Consider the following 23,790-nt stretch of genomic DNA (forward strand, 5'->3'; position numbering starts at 1 on the left):
AAACTACTGTGCAGTTCAGAGATTGGAGCTCAATTTCTAATAGTTGTATTTTATTTTTTATTGATTGCGTGTTTTGATGGAGGATTGTTAAGTCTGTGAAATGCCCCATGTTACTCTTTCCAATGGTTTGTTTTTCTTTGTGACATCTGGTATATGTGATATTTGAGGTGTTAAAATCTGTCTTGTGAGTGGTTGTTTCAGTATTTTTTAAAGTGCTGGAGATTCTCTTTAGGCAGGGGAACCTGCTGTCTGGATTTATCCTAAAAAATATCTACTTTTCCTGCCTATGACAACAGGTATTTGACCATGTGTGGCCCGAGATCAACCCCCTATACTTTCATGAATCAGCTGTACCAATCTTCCCTTCCCAGACCTGTTCAGGTGTAGGCCATGCCTAGTGAAACTCCATCTGTCGATAGTCCCGACGAGCACCAGAGAAACACGAGCAAAGTTGTCTGTCCTCAGAGCCATCCCTAACCCCACAATGATTCGCCTCACAGCTCCATCAAGGTTTGGTCAATCATGACGCCGGAACAGCTCAGAAAAATGTACGTTGGTGCCACGAGTGAGGGAAGCTATCTTTTTCCTAACACTTTGTACATTCCTAGGCTTCTTGGCCTCGGCTGAAGTGTGCTGCACATTTCCTGCTCCTCGTTCTACCTCAGGCTCTTCTCCACTTAACTCTGGCAGTGGTAAATACCTGTTTTTGGTGTTTAATTGTCAAATTATTGAAGTGGTGCTAGAATATACCAATAATATCGGAGTCAACATCTAATGTCTCTTATATTTTGATGAAATATGCTCATTCCTTCACTACTTGGATACCTGACCTATGAAGTTGATTCCTTTGTTAGAGGGACTTCCTTTAAGCAGGAATACCTATCAGCTGACATCAATCTAAAAGTGGTGCAGTTCTAACACCAACTACTACAGGAATTTTACCATGAGTGATGCCACCACCACCCACTACACTGTCACGTATAAGCTTTGCAAGCCTCCCCTTCTCAGATCTAACAAGGTGCAGGCCATGCCTAGTGAAACCCGATCTATTGATAGACTCAACTGGTACCACTGCAATGTCAGCCATGGCCTCTGCCATCTGCGCCTTCTCCAGCCCCATGTTAATACACCTAACAGCAGCACTAAGCTGAGGCCAATCATGTTGCTGAAACAGTTGCACGAAGTGCACATTAGTGCCACCAGTCTGAGCAGTGATCCTTACCAGGTCACCACCTACATCATACTTGCTGTCCATATCGAGACTATTCCCAGCTCCACCCATAATCACTACCAGATCCTCTTATGCAAAATTCCTACGTAACAGCCACCTGGGCCAACCCCGCACTAGGCTTCAAAATGCTGGTGACCTGGTACTCACTCTCCAACACTTCTTGCAACTGCTGGCCCATACCTCTACCATGTGAACTACCTAGCAGCAATTTACAGCTGACTTAGGCTCCCTAACTATTGAGGACTGCTGCATGTTTCCTACACCTACAGCAACAAGAGGCTCCTCTCCATGCAACTCTGAGAGTGGGTCAAATCTATTGGTTATACCCAAAGTACAACTGTCTGAATATGTCCTCCTTGTAGCTGCATTCTTACCAACTGCCAGTTCCCATTCCCCACCACCCTTCACTCTTCTCAACCTATGTAGTTCCTCCTCTGTGGCTTGTAACTGCACCTGAAGGACACAGATCTTATGCTCCTGCTCCTCCATCAACTTATTTCTGCTACAAATTCTGCATTTCCTGGAGAGGATCTCACTAGAATGCCCACTGGCTTCCCCACTGCATTCCCCCCCCCCCCAATGAAAATACTTTGAACAGATCTCGCACTGTGACCCACTACTCACAAACCTCCAATAAACCCCACACTTCTCACTCATGGTAAGATTTTAACAGTTACTGAAAAAACTAAATGTCTACATTACTTAAGTTCAATTACAACAGTAGAAATATTTAAAGAACTAACAATAGTGATCTCGAATTCTGCTCTCTCTTAAGAAAGCAATTACTTCTATCAACACCACTAAACCACAACTAATACCAATACCACAAAACTTCACAAAATTTCTTATCTAAAACCAAAAATTCAAGCGACCACTGGAATACTCTTCAAAATTAAACACAGTGAACAAAAGTTTTACTGCAATATTTCACTACAAAGAATAAGCAACATTAGCTGAAAACTACTGTACTAAATTTAACAAATGACTTCAATGCACAAAAAACTCCAAAGAACATAGTGGGCAAAAGTTTCCGATAGTTTATTAAACCATTATTTCACCAGAAACAGCACGAGACACCGATGAAAACTACTAAATTTAATAAATGAATAACAGTGCACAAACAACTTTGTCAGAACTTAAATTAACAACCACTACAGCTGGAACTGCACGCCATGAAATGTAAACACGCTGCTAATATTTGAATGAGCGATTGAAAACTACTAAATTTAATATTCGAATACAGCACACAAACAAGTTTGTCAGTACTTAGCTTTAGAACTGCTACAGCTGCAACTGCACACCACGAAATGTAAACACACTCACAAATAACAGACCACTTGAATCAATAACACAAAAAGAAAGATTGAGATGAATGAAATTCCACTAATAAGTTACTTTTACAGCAAATATTAACACAAATACTCTTTAAAATAAGTATCTGAAGTCTAAAACTGTATGAAATATTGGCAAGTGATTCGAACAGAAGTCCAGCAAATGTGACGTCACACCAAAGCTCTGTACCAAAGCTCTGTACTCACATCTGATATTGTTGGTTATTATCATCGCTGTACTATGGACTATTGGATAAAAACCTCACTTGGCACTTGGTCTTTCTCTCTAATCATGTTTGACATTGTTAGTTACTACCTTTGTTGTACTATGGACTATTAGGTAACAACATTGCTTGTCACTTAATCTTTGTCTCTGGTCACGATTCAGATCGTCTCTCTCTTTCTCTTGGCATCACTGTGGTCAAGTATTCCACTTTGCACTTGTTGTTTACATAGTTGCTTTGGCCTTGTCATTTCCTGTGTTCTGTCAACTATCAATCAGTCGAGTTTAGCTTGCTATTGCTTGATGTCACATTCTCTTCAACAGATGGTCCTTAAACTTTGTGGCTTCAGATGTTCTCTCCTAGATTCTGATGCAAGCACTGATATCCAGCTGCTTGCGGATATAGAATTTCTGGTGTCTACTGAGAATACCAATCAACCCATGCTTTCCAAAGCTCTTTGATAGCCTCAGTTCCTTCTCCTGACCACCATCTGTCTCTCCTATTCTTCAGGTGAACTATTCTCTTTGTACTGTCAATCGGTGCATGTTTTAACTGTTCCCAGCTTTAATAATCTTTCTGATTCCAGTTCATCTTAAAATCTTTCTCAATTCTAACTTTTTCTGTATCAAACTTCAAGATATGCGTCATATTTTAGTTTGATGGCATCTTGATAAAATTTTAACCTTAATTTTGGAAATAAAGTGGTCTGAATCCAAGTTTGCACCCCTGAGGACATTGACATGTTGAATTTCCTTCTCTCCACATCTTGATATTACTACATGATTGATCTGGAACTCTTCTAGTAGAGTTGGGAAACACCCACATTTTCTGTTTTCCTGAAAAGTGTTCGGCCAATGCAGATTTCTTTATCAGATTAAAACTCTTACAAATTTCCACTAGTCATTCGCCAATTTCGATTAGTTCTGTTGTGGTCTCTATAGTTCCCAATAATGTTCCTGAATTTTCTTTCTTTCGTGAGTTGTGCTCTAAAGTGTCCAAGATGTAGGATAACATTCTTGATAGGAATCTTGTATAGTGTTCTAACATTCTTCTATTTTCCCTGGATCTGATCTGTTAGTCTCATTTGTGGGAGCACATATATTGACCATAGCATATATCTTATTTACACCCAAAAAGTTAAGTGAGGAGTCTAACGGTTTTGGAGCTCAAGACAGTGATGGGTATCAGGATTTTTCTATTGATTATAAATCCAGTGCTGAGTTGACATGCATTCTTCATTACTCTCTTGCCAGGTGTTTCCTTCTGACTCAAAAATCCTTCTGATTTGAACACTACCTCATTTATGTATCTAGTCTCTTTATCACTGTTATACAGATTTTCTGTTTGGCCACAGTAGCCGTAATGTGTTTCAATTTTCCAGTTTTGAGGTGACAATTAATGCTGAAGGTATCAATGTACGAGGGTGGTTTGAAAAGTTCTCGGAACAGAATAGTAGAAAAGGACTTACATCACGATAACATTTATTATTTTTCAATGTAGTCTCCTTGTAGATTAATGCACTTGGTCCAACGATGTTCCAGTGCCTTGAACTCTCCTCGAAAATGAGTTTCCTCCAGGCCTCCAACATAGTTATCAACTCCAGCTATCAATTCTTCATTTGAAGTGAAACTTTGTCTACGAAGAAAAATTTTCAGTTTTGGGAAGAGAGGGAAGTCTCACGGAGCCATATCAGGTGAATAAGGCAGGTGTGGCAACAATTCATACCTTAGTTCGTGTAATTTTGCCAAGGCGATGGCATGTGTTTTTGATCCAGTGTCAAGAATCGTGGCACCCATCTTGCACATAATTTTTTTTCATTTGTAATTCTTCAGTTAAAATGTGGTATACCCTTTCAGAAGACATCTGGCAAGTGTAAGCAATGTCACGCACTTTCAGTCGGTGATCCTCCATGATCATTCTGTGCACTTTTGGTATCATTTCTGGAGTAGTGACACATCTTGGCCGACCACTACGCGGATCATCATCTAAGCTCTCCCAACCAAATTTAAATTCATTTGTCCACTTGGCAACAGTTGAATATGAAGGAGCAGAGTCCCCCCGGTGTATTCTGGAAATCAGCATGAATGTCCTTTGCTTTCATACCTTTCTTTACAAAGTACTTACTCACTGCACGAGTCTCGATTTTTTCCATCTTCGCAAATCACTATGTGGGAGCAACAACAGAGCCACATCACTGCCGCAGCTCTCCTCCAAGAGCACTGACATGACACATGTTTACAGACAACAGTCCAATGAATATCACATGAACAACTCATTGTGCTAGTGCTGATATCTCGTGGTGATTGTGAGAACTTTTCAAACCACCCTCACATGACACTTTCTTGTTTTTCATGCTCTTGCTTGTTGGTATGGGCTCCACATAATCTGTTCGCTCACTGAGCTCTTTGATAATTTTGGGTTTTTATCACCTATGGTAGTGCTCTCTATGAGTGAACTTGCCATCAGGCTGAAGCAAATTATCTATGTTGGAGGTCAATGCATAGGTGTTAACAGGGGTACCACTGTGGTAGTCAATCCCAGAAGTACCTTGAGATATGACCTGGCTTCTCTTTTATGCCTTCTTTAGGTGCCAACCCTCCTCCTTTCTCTGGGTTTGAGAGTGGCAACAGCAGTTCTCAGTTACTCAGTCCTCTAATAGTCAAACAATGGAAAATCCAGGGTGGAATGTACCAATATTGTGAAAAGGGAAGTTGCTACTCACCATGTAGTGGAGACGCTGAGTCGCAGATGGGCACAACAAAAAGACTGTCACAAATATAGCTTTCGGCCAGTAGGGCCTTCGTCAGAATTAGACAACAAACACACACATACATACTCACGCAAATGCAACTAAACACACACGGCTGCAGTCTCAGGCAATTGAGGTCACACTGTGAGCAGCAGTGATGGGAGTGGCAACTCGGTGAGGGTAAGGAGAAAGTTGGGGCGGGAAGGGGGAGGAATAGTATGGTGGACAGTGAATTGCTGTTGGGGAGTTTGGAGGGACAAGGTGGAAAGAGGGTAGGGCAGCTATTTGCAGTCAGGAGGTTGGGCGGAGGGAGCGGAGAGGTGGTGAGGGGGGAGAGAAAGCAGAAAAAGGGAGAAGTAAAAAGACTGGGTGCGATGGAGGAATGGGGGCTGTGTAGTGCTAGAATGGGAACAGAAAAGGGGTGGGATGGGAGAGGACAATGACTAACGAAGGTTGAAGCCAGGAGGGTTACAGAACGTAGGATATATTGCAGGGAAAACTCCCACCAAAGCTGGTTTTGGTGGAATGGATTCATATGGCACAGGCTGTGAAGCAGTCATTGAAATGTAGGCTGTCATCTTTGGCAGCGTGCTCCGCAACAGGGTGATCCACTTGTTTCTTGGCCACTGTTTGTCGGTGGCCATTCATGTGGACCGACAGCTTGTTGGTTGTCATGCCCACATAGAATGCAGCACAGTGGTTGCAGCTTAGCTTGTAAGTGGACAGGAGCAGGTGGTGGTGGTAGGATGTATAGGACATCTCTTGCATCTAGGTCTATTACAGGGGTATGAGCCATGAGGTAAGGGGTTGGGAGCAGGTGTTGGTAGGGATGGATGAGTATACTGTGCAGGTTCGGTGGACAGCAGACTACCACTGTGGGAGGATATTGGGCAGCACATTTATCACTTCAGGGCATGGCAAAAGACAGTCGAAAGCCTTGCAGAGAATGTAATTCATTTGCTCCAGTCCTGGGTGGTACTGTGTTACGAGGGGAATGCTCGATAGGAAAGATATGGCATGGGAGATATGTTTTTGTACAAGGTTGGGAGAATAATTATCCTTCCAGCCACGCAGAACTGGAGTGAATGAATTACATTTTCCGCCAGGCTTCTGACTAACTCTCACCACACCCTGAAATGAGAAATGTCCTGCCCAATATCCTTCCCACCTCTCCCACAGTGATATTCTGCTGTCCACCGAACCTACAGAATATATTCGTCCATCCCTACACAACCCCTGCTCCCAAGCCCTTACACCTCATTGGTCATACCCCTGTAATTGACCTAGGTGCAAGATCTGTCCTACACATCCTCCCACCACCACCACCTACTCCAGTACGGTCACAAACATCACCTATCCCATCAAAGACAGGGTTACCTATGAATCCAGTCATGTGATTTACAAGCTAAGCTGCAACCACTGTGCTGCCTTCTATGTGGGCATGACAACCAACATGCTGTCTGTCCACATGAATGGCCACCGACAAACTGTGGCCAAGAAACAAGTGGATCACCCTGTTGCTGAGCACGCTGCCAAAGATGACATCCTTCATTTCAATGGCTGCTTCGCAGCCTGTGTCATATGGATCCTTCCCACCAATGCCAGCTCTTCTGAATTGCGCAGGTGGGAACTTCCCCTGCAATGTATCATACATTCCCGTAATGCTCCTGACCTCAACCTTTGTTAGTTATTGTCCTCTCCCATCCTACTCCTTCTCTGTTCCCATTCCAGCAATACAAAGCCCTCATTCCTCCATCACACCAAGTCTTTTTACTTATCTCCTTTTCTGCTGTCCCCTGCCCCCCCTCCCCACTCCCTCCATCCAGCCTCCCGACTGCACATAGCCGCCCTACCCTCTTTCCACAATGTCCCTCCACGCTCCCCAACAGCTCATCACTGTCTGCCACAACTACCCTACTATCCCTCCCACTCCCCGCCCCAACCTCCTCCTTACCCCCACTGAGTCACCACTCCCATCATGCACTGGTGCTGCTGCTTGCAGTGTGGCCTCAGTTGCCTGAGACTACAGTCATGTGTGTGTGAATTGTGTTTGCATGTGCGTGATGTGTGTGTTTGTCGTCTAATTGTGACGAAGGCCTTACTGGCCGAAAGCTATATTTGTGACAGTCTTTTTGTTGTGCCTGTCTGAGACTCAGCATCTCTGCTATATGGTGAGTAGCAACTTTCCTTTTCACAATATTGTTTCAGTTCTCTAATAGTCTGAGGAAATAAGCTAATCGTACTTCTCTGTGCGTTCTTGAGTATTTTGTGTGACTCTTTTGTTATTTTAACTTCTTTCACAACAGGATGCATGAATATTGGTTCTATGCTAAAAAAACATACCTTTCTGACACCAATAACGACTTGGATTTTGCACTGTGTGAGGTGGCCCCCTGTATATTTTCTGTAAGAAGCTCAGTCAACCTATCTTTCCCTCCCCTATTCGGGTGTAGGTCATGTTTAGTATATTCTAATCTCCCAATTGTAGCAACAGGCACTGCACTGATGTGTGGCTTCATTTCTGCCAGTAGCAGCCTATTCAATGCTGTGTTCACATGGCTCAAAGCATTATTGACCCAGAGCTGGTCATGGCGCTGCAGGGCCTGCACAAAACTCACACTTTTGTTTATAATTGTTACTCCTATTGCATTCACATCACCTCTAATCCTGTAATTTCTGTCTTTAACCAGGCTGTTACCTGCACCACCTACTATGTTTTCTCCATCATCAACAACATCTTAAGGCCCAATGAATCTACTTTTTAAGTATGTGAAGGTCATTCTCAGCAAACATTTTGGCTAGTGTAAATCCAACATTCGAAACATCCAGTAATTTGTCTGGTACATCACTCAATGTTAAGTTAATGACACTGACACTGACACACTTGTGAACTTTAACATGTTTCCCCATCTCCAAGAGCTCAGTAAGAAATCAGATGACAATATGCCAGATCTATGTGATACGACTCTTAGTTTAGTGTCCGAAGCTGAAACTAAGGAGGAATGTCACTGCCATGAACCAAGTAGTGTGTGGAAACCAAAAATGTCATAGACACTGAATGTCATGTACTGCCAAATCACTAAATGGTCTTGCTCAACAAAGCACATCAAAAAAAGTTCCACATTAAAGTCTAGACCCAGAAAAGCAAGGTAACTATTGTATTCAAGCATTAGCATAACAAAGACTTCAAGAATGACATACAAAATTCTGCTTCGCCTACCAAGACAGGCATTTACAGCTGTAGAGGGCTAATGGTCACCCCAAAGTGACCTGTTTGCCATGTCCTCTGGAGACAAGACTGTCAAAAATGGAATTATGTGCCATACAAATAACATCAGCCCCACCCTTTGATTCAGTCTCCGTATCACTGGAGAGATGGAAAATTAGATTCCTCCCCATTTCAACTAACCCACAACCATGACCAGTGACCTTAGGGGGAGCAATGGAGGCAGACATCACTGCCATCGGCTCAGTTAGAATTGGTAGCATGGCAGGGACATCTGGAACTTCCACAATTGGAAGCTCTCCACAGTCTATTATCTTCAGTCTCAGCGTGATGATATGCAGCTGGGTACTAAATTGTAGCATAGTCTGTGGGTGGCTCTGAAAGATGACGGCCACATGCCCACTTTTGTTGGATACAAAATATGTAGCTTTTGTTGTGGGCAGTTACACTTGCTGTGATTGCAGAAACATTCATGTGTGGGAGTCCCATGTTTTTGCTCCAGTTTGTGAATTATCATTATGATAACTACCCCAACTACTGACACAATTTCTGTTTACATGGTGTCACAATTTTGCCTCAGCTGATGAAGGAGGAATTTCAAACTGCATTCCTTGTCAGACAGGTTACACCTTTGTGTGACTGTACAGTGGAATCTACAGATGAAGTCGTTTAGAGAATGATGTTTCGCAAGAATTCACTTTCAGCATGTCAAAATCATTGTTTAACACTCATTGTGCTGCTCATGCAATTTCAAATGACTAAGCTATGAGAAGATACTTAAACTAGGATCAGATTTCCTAAGAGTACTAGTTCAAACTTCCTGACTGGGAGCTAGATGCACTACCTGACCCCGAATTAAAGATTTGACATAAAATGTTTTACATTTCAAGTGCAGAAAACTTCACTGTCAGCCAATGCGAGACAAAGATCTTTTGTCTTCCCAATATGTGGATCCTATCATCCTTGTGTCTTGAGTTACTTGCCCTTCCTTTTCAACTTTCCTTAATGTATCATTTTCTTTTCCCTAAGGAAGAAACTACTAGTTCCAAAAGGTAGGATTGGTGCACGTACTTTTATACGTGTTTATCAACAATATAGGCATTTTCCCTGAAGGTAATGACCAGCAATTATGTCATACAGTCAGTATCAAAATTAACATATAATTTTTCTGTGAACATAATAAATACAGTTATGAAATGTTTTATGTGAAATACTATATTAAAAATAAAACCAATCAGAAGCCTGATCAGCAAATAGATTTCCAAATGACAGTGATGGTAACCGTACATATTAAGTATTAAAGCATATATTCATAAACTAAAATTGATTATAGCACAAGAAAAAAATGAACAAAAATTTATTACAATGGGAAAAAACAAGTTAATAAGGTTTGATCATATACCTGTGACCATGGCTTGGCTGGTGCTCGCATTCGACGCAAGAAAAGAGAATGCCATTTCTGTCTGAGTTGAAGAGCAAGATGAGCAGTTTCTGCATCAATACGGAATACTACCCAGTCATCTAATTTCAAAGTTGTATTCTGGCCTTCTGGCCTGTCTTCTGCTTCACTGTCACTATCAGCTGCACCTCCCAATACTGCATCTCCCCTCACTGCTCCTACAAGCAAGTAATTTCTGAATAACAAAAAGCATAATTTGGATACCTCATGCCGCTGATTAATGTCAGTCAAAATACTTGCAAACACAGATGTAGCTTTTAACAATCAATATAATGATTGTTCTGCCTCACAAGTTATGCTGCAGGAAACTTACTATAGGAATAGTTTTGACAATGTATTAAGTGCTTTACAGCAGCAAAATTATTGTCTTTTATTTATCCTGACACTTCAATTTATGATAAATGCAGCCTAGTATGGTTTTTCTTTAAAATAATTAGTATTTTAAAAACCTGTTAGTTTCAGATTGATCACATTAAGGGTACATTTTTGCTAAAAATTTTAGGATTCATCAAAAATATCAAATTAGATGACTTAAATCAACTTATCAATGGCTACTTTCAGAAATCTTCAACTACCCGAGGGTTACAAATTGTCACACTTAATCCTCATTGATGTTTGAACCACACCTGTTCAGAATGGGCAAACAAAAACAAGTATTAAAAATGCACTGTGATCCCCATGGATTTCATGGCACATGAGGAGCGTAAATGAGAAATACCCATCGAACTTAAAGAATGTCAGCCAACAGCTGCTACATACAATGGTCCATGGTTAAGTATAGTAATATTTATGTGAACCATTTCTGCTGCCCAATGTATACATGAGTCTATGGTCTTTGTACCACAGAAAAGTATCTCTGTTCAGAGGATTTGAGACTTAATTATGGATAAGGGTACAACTTCCATATTCTGTCATTATCTGGGTTGTTGTTGTTGTTGTTGTTGTTGTTGTTGTGGGCTTCAGTCCAGAGACTGGTTGGATGCAGCTCTCCATGCTACTCTAACCTGTGCAATCTTCATCATCTTCCAGTACCTACTGCAACCTACATCCTTCTGAATCTGCTTAGTGTATTCATCTCTTGGTCTCCCTCTACGATTTTTACCCTCCACGCTGCCCTCCAATACCAAACTGGTGATCCCTTGATGCCTCAGAATGTGTCCTACCAACCACACCCTTCTTTTAGTCAGGTTGTGACACAAATTCCTCTTCTCCCCAATTCTGTTCACCACCTCCTCATCGGTTATGTGATCTACCCAGGTAAACTTCAGCATTCTTCTGTAGCACCACATTTCGAAAGCTTCTATTCTCTTCTTGACTAAACTATTTACCGTCTGCGTTTCACTTCCATACATGGCTACACTCCATACAAATACTTCCAGAAACAACTTTCTGATGCTTAAATCTATACGCGATGTTAACAAATTTCTCTTCGTCAGAAACGCTTTCCTTGCCATTGCCAGTCTACATTTTATATCCTCTCTACTTTGACCATCATCAGTTATTTTGCTCCTCAAATAGCAAAACTCATTTACTACTTTAAGCGTCTCATTCCCTAATCTAATTCCCTCAGCATCACCTGATTTAACTTGACTACATTCCATTATCCTTGTTTTTGTTTTGTTGATGTTCATCTTATATCCTCCTTTCAAGACACTGTCCATTCCATTCAGCTGCTCTTCCAGGTCCTTTGCTGTCTCTGACAGAATTACAATGTCATTGACGTACCTCAAAGTTTTTATTTCTTCTCCATGGATTTGAATTCCTACTCTGTATTTTCCTTTTGTTTCCTTTACTGCTTGCCCAATATACAGACTGAATAACATCGGGGATAGGCTACAACCCTGTCTCACTCACTTCCCAACCACTGCTTCCCTTTCATGCCCCTCGACTCTTATAACTGCCATCCGGTTTCTGTATAAATAGCCTTTCGCTCCCTGTATTTTACCCCTGCTACCTTCAGAATGTGAAGTATTCCAGTCAACATTGTCAAAAGCTTTAAGTCTACAAATGATAGAAATATAGGTTTGCCTTTCCTTAATCTATTTTCTATGATAAGTCTTCACGTGTCACCAGTTTTTCCACTCATTTGTAAATAATTCGTGTTAGTGTTTTGCAGCCGTGGTTTATTAACCTGATAGTTCGATAATTTTCACATCTGTCAACACATGCTTTCTTTGGGACCGGAATTATTATATTCTTCTTGAAGTCTGAGGGTATTTTGCCTGTCTCATACATCATTCTCACCAGATGGTACAGTTTTATCAGGGCTGACTCTCCCAAGGCTATCAGTAGTTCTAATGGAACGTTGTCTACTCCCGGGGGCTTTCTTTTGACTTAGGTCTTTCTGTGCTCTGTCAAACTCTTCACGCAGTATCGTATCTCCCATTTCATCTTCATCTACATCCTCTTCCATTTTCATAATATTGTCCTCAAGAAGATCGCCCTTGTATAGACCCTCTATATACTCCTTCCACCTTTCTGCTTTCCCTTCTTTGCTTAGAACTGGATTTCGGTTGGTTGGTTGGTTGGTTTGGGGAAGGAGACCATACAGCGTGGTCATCGGTCTCATCGGATTAGGGAAGGATGGGGAAGGAAGTCGGCCGTGCCCTTTCAGAGGAACCATCCCGGCATTTGCCTGGAGTGATTTAGGGAAATCACGGAAAACCTAAATCTGGATGGCCGGACGCGGGATTGAACCGTCATCCTCCCGAATGCGAGTCCAGTGTCTAACCACTGCGCTACCTTGCTCGGTAACTGGATTTCCATCTGAGCTCTTGATATTCATACAAGTGGTTCTCTTTTCTCCAAAGGTCTCTTTAATTTTCCAGTAGGCAGTATCTATCTTACCCCTAGTGATATACGCCTCTACAACCTTACATCTGTCCTCTAGCCATCCCTGCTTAGCCATTTTGCACTTCCTGTCAATCTCATTTTTGAGACGTTTGTATTCCTTTTTGCCTGCTTCACTTACTGCATTTTTATATTTTCTCTTTTCATAAATTAAATACAATATCTCTTCTGTTACCCAAGGATTTCTATTAGCCCTCATCTTTTTACCTACTTGATCCTCTGCTGCCTTCACTATTTCATCTCTCAAAGCAAACCATTCTTCTTCTACTGTATTTCTTTCCCCCATTCTTGACAATTGTTCCGTAATGCTCTCCCTGAAACTGTCTACAACCTCTGGTTCTGTCAGTTTATCCAGGTCCCATCTCCTTAAATTCCCACCTTTTTGCAGTTTCTTCAGTTTTAATCTACAGTTCATAAACAACAGACTGTGCTCAGAGTCCACATCTACCCCTGGAAATGTCTTACAATTTAAAACCTGATTCCTAAATCTCTGTCTTACCATTATATTAACTATCTGAAACCTTCCAGTATCTCCAGGCTTCTTCCATGTATAGAACGTTCTTTCATGATTCTTGAACCAAGTGTTAGCTATGATTAAGTTATGCTCTATGCAAAATTCTACTAGGCGACTTCCTCTTTCATTCCTTACCCCCATTCACATACTACATTTCCTTCTCTTTCTTTTCCTTCTATCGAATTCCAGTCACCCATGACTATTACATTTTCGTCTCCCTTCACTATCTGAATAATTTCTTTTATCTCATCATACATTTCACCAATCTCTTTGTCATCTGCAGGGCTAGTTTGCATATAAACTTGTACTACTGTGGTAGGCGTGGGCTTCGTATCTATTTTGGCCACAATAATGTGTTCACTACGCTGTTTGTAGTAGCTTACCCGCATTCCTATTTTTTTATTCATTTTTAAAACTACTCCTGCATTACCCCTATTTGATTTTGTATTTATAACCCTGTATTCACCTGATCCTCAGATCTGGGTTAAAGGCACATAACAGCAACATGATTGCAGTGTCCGAGACCAACAGCATATGATACTCAGTTTTAATTAAAATAGGCAAAAAAATAATAAATTACTGAAAGTAACAGAAAAGAGAGCAAACAGATTTAAAATAGTATACAGATGTTCATAATGGAAAGAAATGGTTAAACCAAGTTTATGATCAAGTATGGATTTCTTTCTCAAAACTCTGCATAAAAACCAAAGGGAGAATATAAATTATGTACTATGCTCTTATTGGAAACTAGTGTACTCTTACCACATGCCATGAAAAATAGTCATACACCATAAGTGTATCCTCAGTGGTGGGCCCTCTTGTCATAGAAGGAATCTATGGGACATGGAGATTTGCTTATCTAAAGGCAAGTTAACAGCATTTCATGTTAAGACTCAGGCTCAAAGGAGTTGCATTATAATTGCCAGTCAGTATGTTTCATTGACAGCAGCTTGGTACATCTCATTTCCAGCAAATCATCCTACCAATGTGGGAATGCTGTGTTACACTTCAAGTAGATATTGGATAGACCTCCTTGGCTGATGTGCTCCCATTTCATTTGCCTTAATTTCCATATACACCGGTATACAGTACAGTAACACCACTTTTCTCAGTCTCTGTAGGAAAAAATTATTGAATGGAATGGATTGGTTTCTCAGATCGGAACATGCACTGTATGGGTTGATGTGAACTAGAGACATGGAGTTAGTGAAGGAAATTCTCGTCCTGAGTACAACCTACCTGCTCCTGAGCTATAGAGTTTGGATGTACCTGTGTGCACCAACCAGTGAATTTATGCTGCAAGTAGAACTAGAGGAGTAATAACAGAAGAATGAAAAGTGTTACTGTCCTTAATCAGTATAGACTGGCATACAATTACTGGGCTAGTGTAAAATGCTATAAACTAACAATTTGAAAACAAAATCTGAGTACTACGTTTTTCAGTATTAACTAGTTGTGCTTTACTCTAGGTCTTATATTTAACCCTGGAGGCAGTTTGACATTTGGTCTATGTGAAGTGCCTTTACATTACACTCAAATTGCTTCCTAGCATTTGGATCATTTTCAAAAGACATTATTTTGGGTGTTGTAATATCTTAGACAGTGTATCAGATACTACAATATTGAATTATGCCTTATATTGGACACTACAATACTGTTTGCCATGTATCGGGTACTCCAACTGAAGTTTGTATGCTGCACTGTCAGCAAATAATAGCCATAAATGGAGGAATACAATCATAATACTACCTTAAACACTTATACTACTATAATTTTAGAGTATTCAATGTATAAATTTTCACAGATTAGTTAAAAGTTCTGGTGCACAGTAATTACAACCATGTTTGCGACATCTGTATTTCTGAACATAATATACAGAGAAGCAATTTAACTATGGCTGATACTTGATTTATGTCGACAACAACCACATTTCATGTAAGACATCGAAAAGCAATGGTTTGTAGGGTTGAAGGGACCAGACTACAAAGGCCATCGGTCTTGAAAAGCAATCCAAACTATTAAAGAATACAAACTGATATATAGTATGACAAAACATTTACCTTAAAACATTAAATATTTGTAAAAAGTCATTACCTTTCAATAATTTATAGCTCACTGAAAAGCCTAAAGGAACACAATGTATTTCAAAACATGTCAAAGCTGTTGAGCTGGGATAAAATCCGAGTATTGAAAAAGTAAATTGTGTCTCAAACTGAAATTCTAAAACACACTTCATTCTCACATAACTGTCACTAACATCCTATTTGGGTTTCTGTAACATTAACACAACATATAAAGCCAGGAAACTCCTTTTCAGAGAAAAATCAATCATAAAATGTAATTTAAACAATGGAAAATCCAGAATGGATATCCGAGTCCAGCCAGAGGCAGTGGTCATGTGTACATGAACCGCATTTGCGTGAACATGTGTGTTTTTTTTTGTCTATTTCAGCAGAAAGCCTTCTCGCCGAAAGCATATGTCTTTAGTAGTCTTTTTGTTGAGCCTCTCTGTGATTCAACATCTCTACTATACTACTATACACCGATCAACCAGACAATATGACCACCTACCAAACAGACGGTATGTCCACTTGGGCATGGATAACAGCAGTGAAGCATCATGGCATGGAAGCAATGAGGCCTTGGTAGGTTGTCAGAGGGTGTTGGGACCACATCCGCACACACGAGTCCCCTAATTCCCATAAATTCAAGTGAGAGGGGCAATGAGCTCTGACACTGTCAATGACATCTCAGATGTGTTCGAGTGTTTTCACATCTGGCAAGTCGGGGGACCAGCACTTCAACTGGAACTCGTCACTGTGTTCCTCAAACCACTCCATCACACTTCTGGCTGTGTAACAAGTCACATTATCTTGCCGAAAAACGCTACTGTCTTCGGGAAACAGGATTGTCACGAAGGGGTGAATGTCATCTGCAACCAGTGTACGATACTTCTTGGCCATTACAGTGCATGGCAGGAGCTCCACTGGACCCATGGGTGCCCACGTGAATCTTACCCAGAGCATAATGGAGCCACTCCTAGCGTCTCTCTGTCCAGCATTAAGGTATCAAGGTGCTGTTCCCCTTAAAGATGACAGATTTTTGCCCTCCCATTGGCATAACAAAGAAGGAATAAGGATTCATCAGACTACCAACATCCAATGCCAATGGTCATGTATCCATTTCAGCCATAATTGCCAATGTCATGGTTAGCTTTGGCACATGGCTTGTTGGATGTGGAGGCCAATCATCAGGAGTGTTCGGTACACTGTGTGTTCAGAGACACTTCTTCTCTGTACGGCATTTAAGTCCAATGTTAGTTTCGCCACAGTTTGCCGCCTATCCTATTTTACCAGTCTGCCCAGCCCACGACATCTGACATCTGTAATGAGGGATGGTCCCCCAACTCCACAACATCTGGATGTGGTTTCACCATGTGTTGGACACACTCACCACAGCACTCCTCGAACTCCCTACAAATCGTGCAGTTTCCAAAATGCTCATGCCTAGCCTCTGGGCCATCACAAGCTGCCCTCAGTCAAACTCAGAAAGATAATGCACCTTCCTCATTCTACCCAAGGACAGCACGATCGCAGATACTACATTCATCGTGCATGCGTCTGACAAGCAGTGATTCCTCACCAGGTGACGCTACTATCATCTGGACGGGTTTATATCGATAAGAAGTCGGCGGTCATAATGTTCCCTGAACTGTTGCGAACAGGAATGCTAAGTTGTATTTCTGTAGAATACAATCATTATGAAGAAGTGGAAGTATTACGTAAAATTAACACCTGTATAATACATAAATTTGAAATATTATCAGAACCTGCCTAAAGAAATTACAATATAAAAGTTGTACAGACTTTGGAGAAAGTGTGACATGTTTGTCGCGACTAATCCTAGAACTTTTATCTGCCACTTATCACTTCTTTTACCTGTAGCAATTTCTGTTAACGTGAAAACTATCCAGCTGCAATACTGTCCCTCTATAACTGGATAGTTAAGTCAGATTAAGGGTAGAGGAAGGCAAGGACATATTATCACCAATGGTCCATGCCTATTACAGAACTGTGGTGTTCAAATTGACCTGCTTGATGACAGCTTTTATCTTTTAAGGCTACACTCCACACACATTCTTTCAGAAAGGACTTTATAAGATTTAAATGCTAACAAATCTTTTTTCAGAAATGCTTTTCTCGCAACTTGCAGTCTGCCTTTTTTATCCTCTTTACTACAGCTATTAGCAGTTATTCTGCTGCTCAAAGAGCAAAACTCACTATTGCTTTTAGAGTGTCATTTCCTAATCTAATTCTCCTAGCATCATCTGACTTAATTTTAATACACTCCACTGCGCTTGCTTTAGTGTTGTTGATGTTTATCTTATAACCTCTTTTCCAGAAACCATCATTTCCGTTCAACTGATCTTCAAAGTCCTTTGCTAACACTGATAGATTTACCATGTCATTAGCAAACAAGGAATGGAGGTGTCCTCCTCTCTCCCCCCCTCTCTCTCTGTCCACCTCCTCCACTCCCAACTTCTGTCAATCTCCTCCTGTCCCTATCTCTGAACAAGTGCTACCACCCCTCTCTCTGTCCATCTGCTCCTTCCCTCCCAGTTCATCTCCTCCTGCCCCCCCCCCCCCCCAATCCATCTCCAACTCTTCCCTTTCTCTGTCAATTTCCCCCTTGCCCTTCCTTGTCCATCACCTCCACTCCATATCCGTGTCCATCTCCTACTTCTCACTCTCTGTCTGCCGATTTCTTCCTCCCTACATTCTCTCTCCACATTAACCCCTCCCCCCCGGTAGGTTGCTGGTTCTTGCACCCACAGTATTTCTACCCAGGTATCAAAGTTGGCTGAAACTGACTCACGGGTTTAAAAGGAACTTCTTGCTCACAGCTTTGCCCGCATACACGTCACATGTATTAAACATATTTCACACAAACCCGAACACAAATTTCTCCGGTATCTCTAGTGTATTTCGCCTTTGTCATACAATATGTATCGATGTTTTTCTTCACTTGTATCTCTAGTGTATTTCGCCTTTGTCATACAATATGTATCAATCTTTTTCTTCAATATCTTCATCATATGTGGAGTCAGACATATAAATCTGCATTGCTTTGGTGGGTATTGGCTTTGTGACTGTCTTGGCTATTAAGATTCATTCATTACGCTGTTCATAACAGTTCACCATTATTTTTATTTTCATATTCATCATAGACCTACTTCTCCATTATCCGTGTTTGATTTCGTGCTGATAACCTTGTATTCAATCGATCACAAACACTATTCTTCTACCACCAAAAGTCACTTATAGCCCACTGTACCTTATTTCAACCTATCAGCTTACCCAATTAAGAGAAACAACAGACCATAGTCAAGGGCAGATCAGTGAATCATTTGAACTGTTGCCCTTGTAAATACAGAGAAGGCTTCTGCCCCCCCTCACCCTTCAGATTCACCTCAGATGTAGTTACAGTCATAGCAGCACAGTTACAGCTGAGGTGTGCAAGCCCCACACATTGCAGCAAGTTTCATAGTTTGTTGGAAGACCGCCTTCCACATACAACCAAAATTTATAAGAATTTTCTGATAATTTCTGAAAATAGTATGTTGCTACAATAATTATTGAAAATCGTATGTATTGCCTTTCAGGGAGTCAATTAATTTCAATTACCATATGCATGATGTTACAGTCTGTCTTGCCCCTATTCTGCAGCACATCTGTTTTTGAGAAAGTTTTGTATACTAATAAAAAATTTTCCTTGGTGGAAGAACAGGAATGTGATACACTAAGCGTCTACATAAAATCTGGAGGAGAGGCCAGCAACTCTGCTTTTCAAAAATGAAGCCAACAGAGAAAGAGAGGTGGGATCACCCCTTTTTTTTGTCCACGAATGTCCTAGGAAGAGGATAAAGCAGCAGGATACATTACTGAATACTTCCCAGTGACAGCAAATTAAGTTAACCGAATAACATTTGTTCCTACCACTCGATCAGTAATTTGTCCAAATAGAACTGTAAATTCAGCATATGTTCATTGTAGGAATTTAATGTTTCTAGTTTCTGAAACTTGCTGGCACATTAAAACTGTGTGCTGGACTAGGACTTGAATCTTGCCTTTTTCATACAAAGCTCTTAACACAAAAGTAATCCAAGCACAGTTCACAACGCACCTTCACAGCTTCAATGCTGACAATAATTCTTTCCCACTTTACAGAAGCTATCTTGCATATCTTACTGGACTAGCATTCCTTGTAGAAAGGATATCACAGAGAAACATCTGGAAACTTTATGTTTCTGTGTAGTTTGGAAAATTGGAGAGGTACTGGCATAAATGAAGTGAAGTCAGGTCATGAGTTGTATATGACTAGCTCAAGCAGTAAAAGCACCGCTAGTCACAGGCAATGTTCTGGTTTAAGTCTGGGTGTATCACACAATTTCAGTCTCCCACGAAGTTAGAAAATAGTGAACTCTCCAGGGTAGAATGAAAGATTCATTTTTAATTTCTTTTTTTAGATACGACATGTCTACCTGAATGTTGGTTTTAATGAACATATGGAATTTTCAACATGTTTTTGTAACCATTGCTAAGTCAGTGATCACTGTTATATCTGTATGTCAATCACTAATCGATGAATATCCTGAAAAGATCAGTCCAAATGATATGTTTTGGACAGTATAAAAAAGAAAGCAACTGGTACAGTTGCACAGGTTCATATCCTACTGGCAAAATTGTAAAACTTCCAATCTATTTGGGTATATTAAGAATTTACATCCACCTGTTGTGGACTGACTAGAGAATACAATGCTGAAACAAAGATCTTCTCCAAAGTTTTCAGTTACTTCTATAGATGAGTTGTGATAGATGGATACAAGAACACTATCAAGACTATCCTTGAATGTTAACCTTTTCCCAACAGTTTCACGAGGAGGTTCAACTTCTGCTTCAGTGGATTTCAGTTTCTTATTTACTGCCCCCCCCCAATGAACCATGGACCTTGCCGTTGGTGGGGAGGCTTGCGTGCCTGAGCGATACAGATGGCCGTACCATAGGTGCAACCACAACGGAGGGGTATCTGTTGAGAGGCCAGACAAACATGTGGTTCCTGAAGAGGGGCAGCAGCCTTTTCAGTAGTTGCAGGGGCAACAGTCTGGATGATTGACTGATCTGGCCTTGTAACATTAACCAAAACAGCCTTGCTGTGCTGGTACTGCGAACGGCTGAAAGCAAGGAGAAACTACAGCCGTAATTTTACCCGAGGACATGCAGCTTTACTGTATGATTAAATGATGATGGTGTTCTTTTGGGTAAAATATTCCGGAGGTAAAATAGTCCCCCATTCGGATCTTCGGGAGGGGACTACTCAAGAGGACGTCATTATCAGGAGAAAGAAAACTGGCGTTCTACGGATCGGAGCGTGGAATGTCAGATCCCTTAATCAGGCAGGTAGGTTAGAAAATTTAAAAAGGGAAATGGATAGGTTAAAGTTAGATATAGTGGGAATTAGTGAAGTTCGGTGGCAGGAGGAACAAGACTTTTGGTCAGGTGATTACAGGGTTATAAATACAAAATCAAATAGAGGTAATGCAGGAGTAGGTTTAATAATGAATAAAAAAATAGGAGTGCGGGTTAGCTTTATTTAAAAAAATAAAAAAAATAAAGAAAAACAAAAAAAAAACACAACAAAATAAAGTTGTTATATTAACTTAAGTATATTGTTAAATTAACCTAATTATGTCATGTATTGGAAAATTCGACTCGTTCCACATCATTACGAAATATCGTATTCATGATCCATGGAACTAGTATTAAGCTAATCTAATCTAATCTAATCTACTACAAACAGCATAGTGAACGCATTATTGTGGTCAAGATAGACACAAAGCCCATGCCTACTACAGTAGTACAAGTTTATATGCCAACTAGCTCTGCAGATGATGAAGAAATTGATGAAATGTATGACGAGATAAAAGAAATTATTCAGCTAGTGAAGGGAGACGAAAATTTAATAGTCATGGGTGACTGTAATTCATCAGTAGGAAAAGGGAGAGAAGGAAACATAGTAGGTGAATATGGATTGGGGGGAAGAAATGAAAGAGGAAGCCGCCTTGTACAATTTTGCACAGAGCATAACTTAATCATAGCTAACACTTGGTTCAAGAATCATAAAAGAAGGTTGTATACCTGGAAGAATCCTGGAGATACTGTAAGGTATCAGATAGATTATATAATGGTAAGACAGAGATTTAGGAACCAGGTTTTAAATTGTAAGACATTTCCAGGGGCAGATATGGATTCTGACCACAATCTCTTGGTTATGAAGTGCAGATTGAAACTGAAGAAACTGCAAAAAGGTGGGAATTTAAGGAGATGGGACCTGGATAAACTGAAAGAACGAGAGGTTGTAGAGAGTTTCAGGGAGAGTATAAGGGAACAATTGACAGGAATGGGGGAAAGAAATACAGTAGAAGAAGAATGGGTAGCTCTGAGAGATGAAGTAGTGAAAGCAGCAGAGGATCAAGTAGGTAAAAAGACGAGGGCTAATAGAAATCCTTGGGTAACAGAAGAAATATTGAATTTAATTGATGAAAGGAGAAAATATAAAAATGCAGTAAATGAAGCAGGCAAAAAGGAATACAAACGTCTCAAAAATGAGATCGACAGGAAGTGCAAAATGGCTAAGCAGGGATGGCTAGAGCACAAATGTAAGGATGTAGAGGCTTGTCTCACTAGGGGTAAGATAGATACTGCCTACAGGAAAATTAAAGAGACCTTTGGAGAGAAGAGAATCACTTGTATGAATATCAAGAGCTCAGATGGCAACCCAGTTCTAAGCAAAGAAGGGAAGGCAGAAAGGTGGAAGGAGTATATAGAGGGTTTCTACAAGGGCGATGTACTTGAGGACAATATTATGGAAATGGAAGAGGATGTAGATGAAGATGAAATGGGAGATACGATACTGTGTGAAGAGTTTGACAGAGCACTGAAAGACCTGAGTCGAAACAAGGCCCCGGGAGTAGACAACATTCCATTAGAACTACTGACGGCCTTGGGAGAGCCAGTCATGACAAAACTCTACCATCTGGTTAGCAAGATGTATGAGACAGGTGAAATACCCTCAGACTTCAAGAAGAATATAATAATTCCAATCCCAAAGAAAGCAGGTGTTGACAGATGTGAAAATTACCGAACTATCAGTTTAATAAGTCACAGCTGCAAAATATTAACGCGAATTCTTTACAGACGAATGGAAAACCTGGTAGAAGCGGACCTCGGGGAAGATCAGTTTGGATTCCGTAGAAATGTTGGAACACATGAGGCAATACTAACCTTATGACTTATCTTAGAAGAAAGATTAAGAAAAGGCAAACCTACGTTTCTAGCATTTGTAGACTTAGAGAAAGCTTTTGACAATGTTGACTGGAATACTCTCTTTCACATTCTAAAGGTGTCAGGGGTAAAATACAGGGAGCGAAAGGCTATTTACAATTTGTACAGAAACCAGATGGCAGTTATAAGAGTCGAGGGGCATGAAAGGGAAGCAGTGGTTGGGAAAGGAGTGAGACAGGGTTGTAGCCTCTCCCCAATGTTATTCAATCTGTATATTGAGCAAGCAGTAAAGGAAACAAAAGAAAAATTCGGAGTAGGTATTAAATCATGGAGAAGAAGTAAAAACTTTGAGGTTCGCCGATGACATTGTAATTCTGTCAGAGACAGCAAAGGACTTGGAAGAGCAGTTGAACGGAATGGACAGTGTCTTGAAAGGAGGATATAAGATGAACATCAACAAAAGCAAAACGAGGATAATGGAATGTAGTCAAATTAAATCGGGTGATTCTGAGGGAATTAGATTACAAATTAAGTCGGGTGATTAGGAAATGAGACACTTAAAGTAGTAAAGGAGTTTTGCTATTTGGGGAGGAAAATAACTGATGATGGTCGAAGTAGCGAGGATATAAAATGTAGACTGGCAATGGGAAGGAAATCGTTTCTGAAGAAGAGAAATTTGTTAACATCGAGTATATATTTAAGTGTCAGGAAGTCGTTTCTGAAAGTATTTGTATGGAGTGTAGCCATGTATGGAAGTGAAACATGGACGATAACTAGTATGGACAAGAAGAGAATAGAAGCTTTCGAAATGTGGTGCTACAGAAGAATGCTGAAGATAAGGTGGGTAAATCACGTAATTAATGAG

The 23,790-nt window shown here is 40.6% G+C and overlaps 1 protein-coding gene across 3 annotated transcripts in view; it reads right to left on the reverse strand.

The window, feature by feature from the left end:
- Positions 1-23,790, reverse strand: part of LOC126198955 (3'-5' RNA helicase YTHDC2-like) — a 338,664-nt gene that overhangs the window by 67,533 nt on the left and 247,341 nt on the right. For all 3 annotated transcript variants that reach the window (XM_049935603.1, XM_049935602.1, XM_049935604.1), the window contains exon 20: positions 10,164-10,378. In XM_049935603.1, coding sequence (XP_049791560.1) covers positions 10,164-10,378 — 215 coding nt within the window. The remainder of the gene's footprint in view (positions 1-10,163; positions 10,379-23,790) is intronic.

This window comes from Schistocerca nitens, chromosome 8 (genome assembly GCF_023898315.1).
Source record: "Schistocerca nitens isolate TAMUIC-IGC-003100 chromosome 8, iqSchNite1.1, whole genome shotgun sequence".
Lineage (NCBI taxonomy): Eukaryota > Metazoa > Arthropoda > Insecta > Orthoptera > Acrididae > Schistocerca > Schistocerca nitens.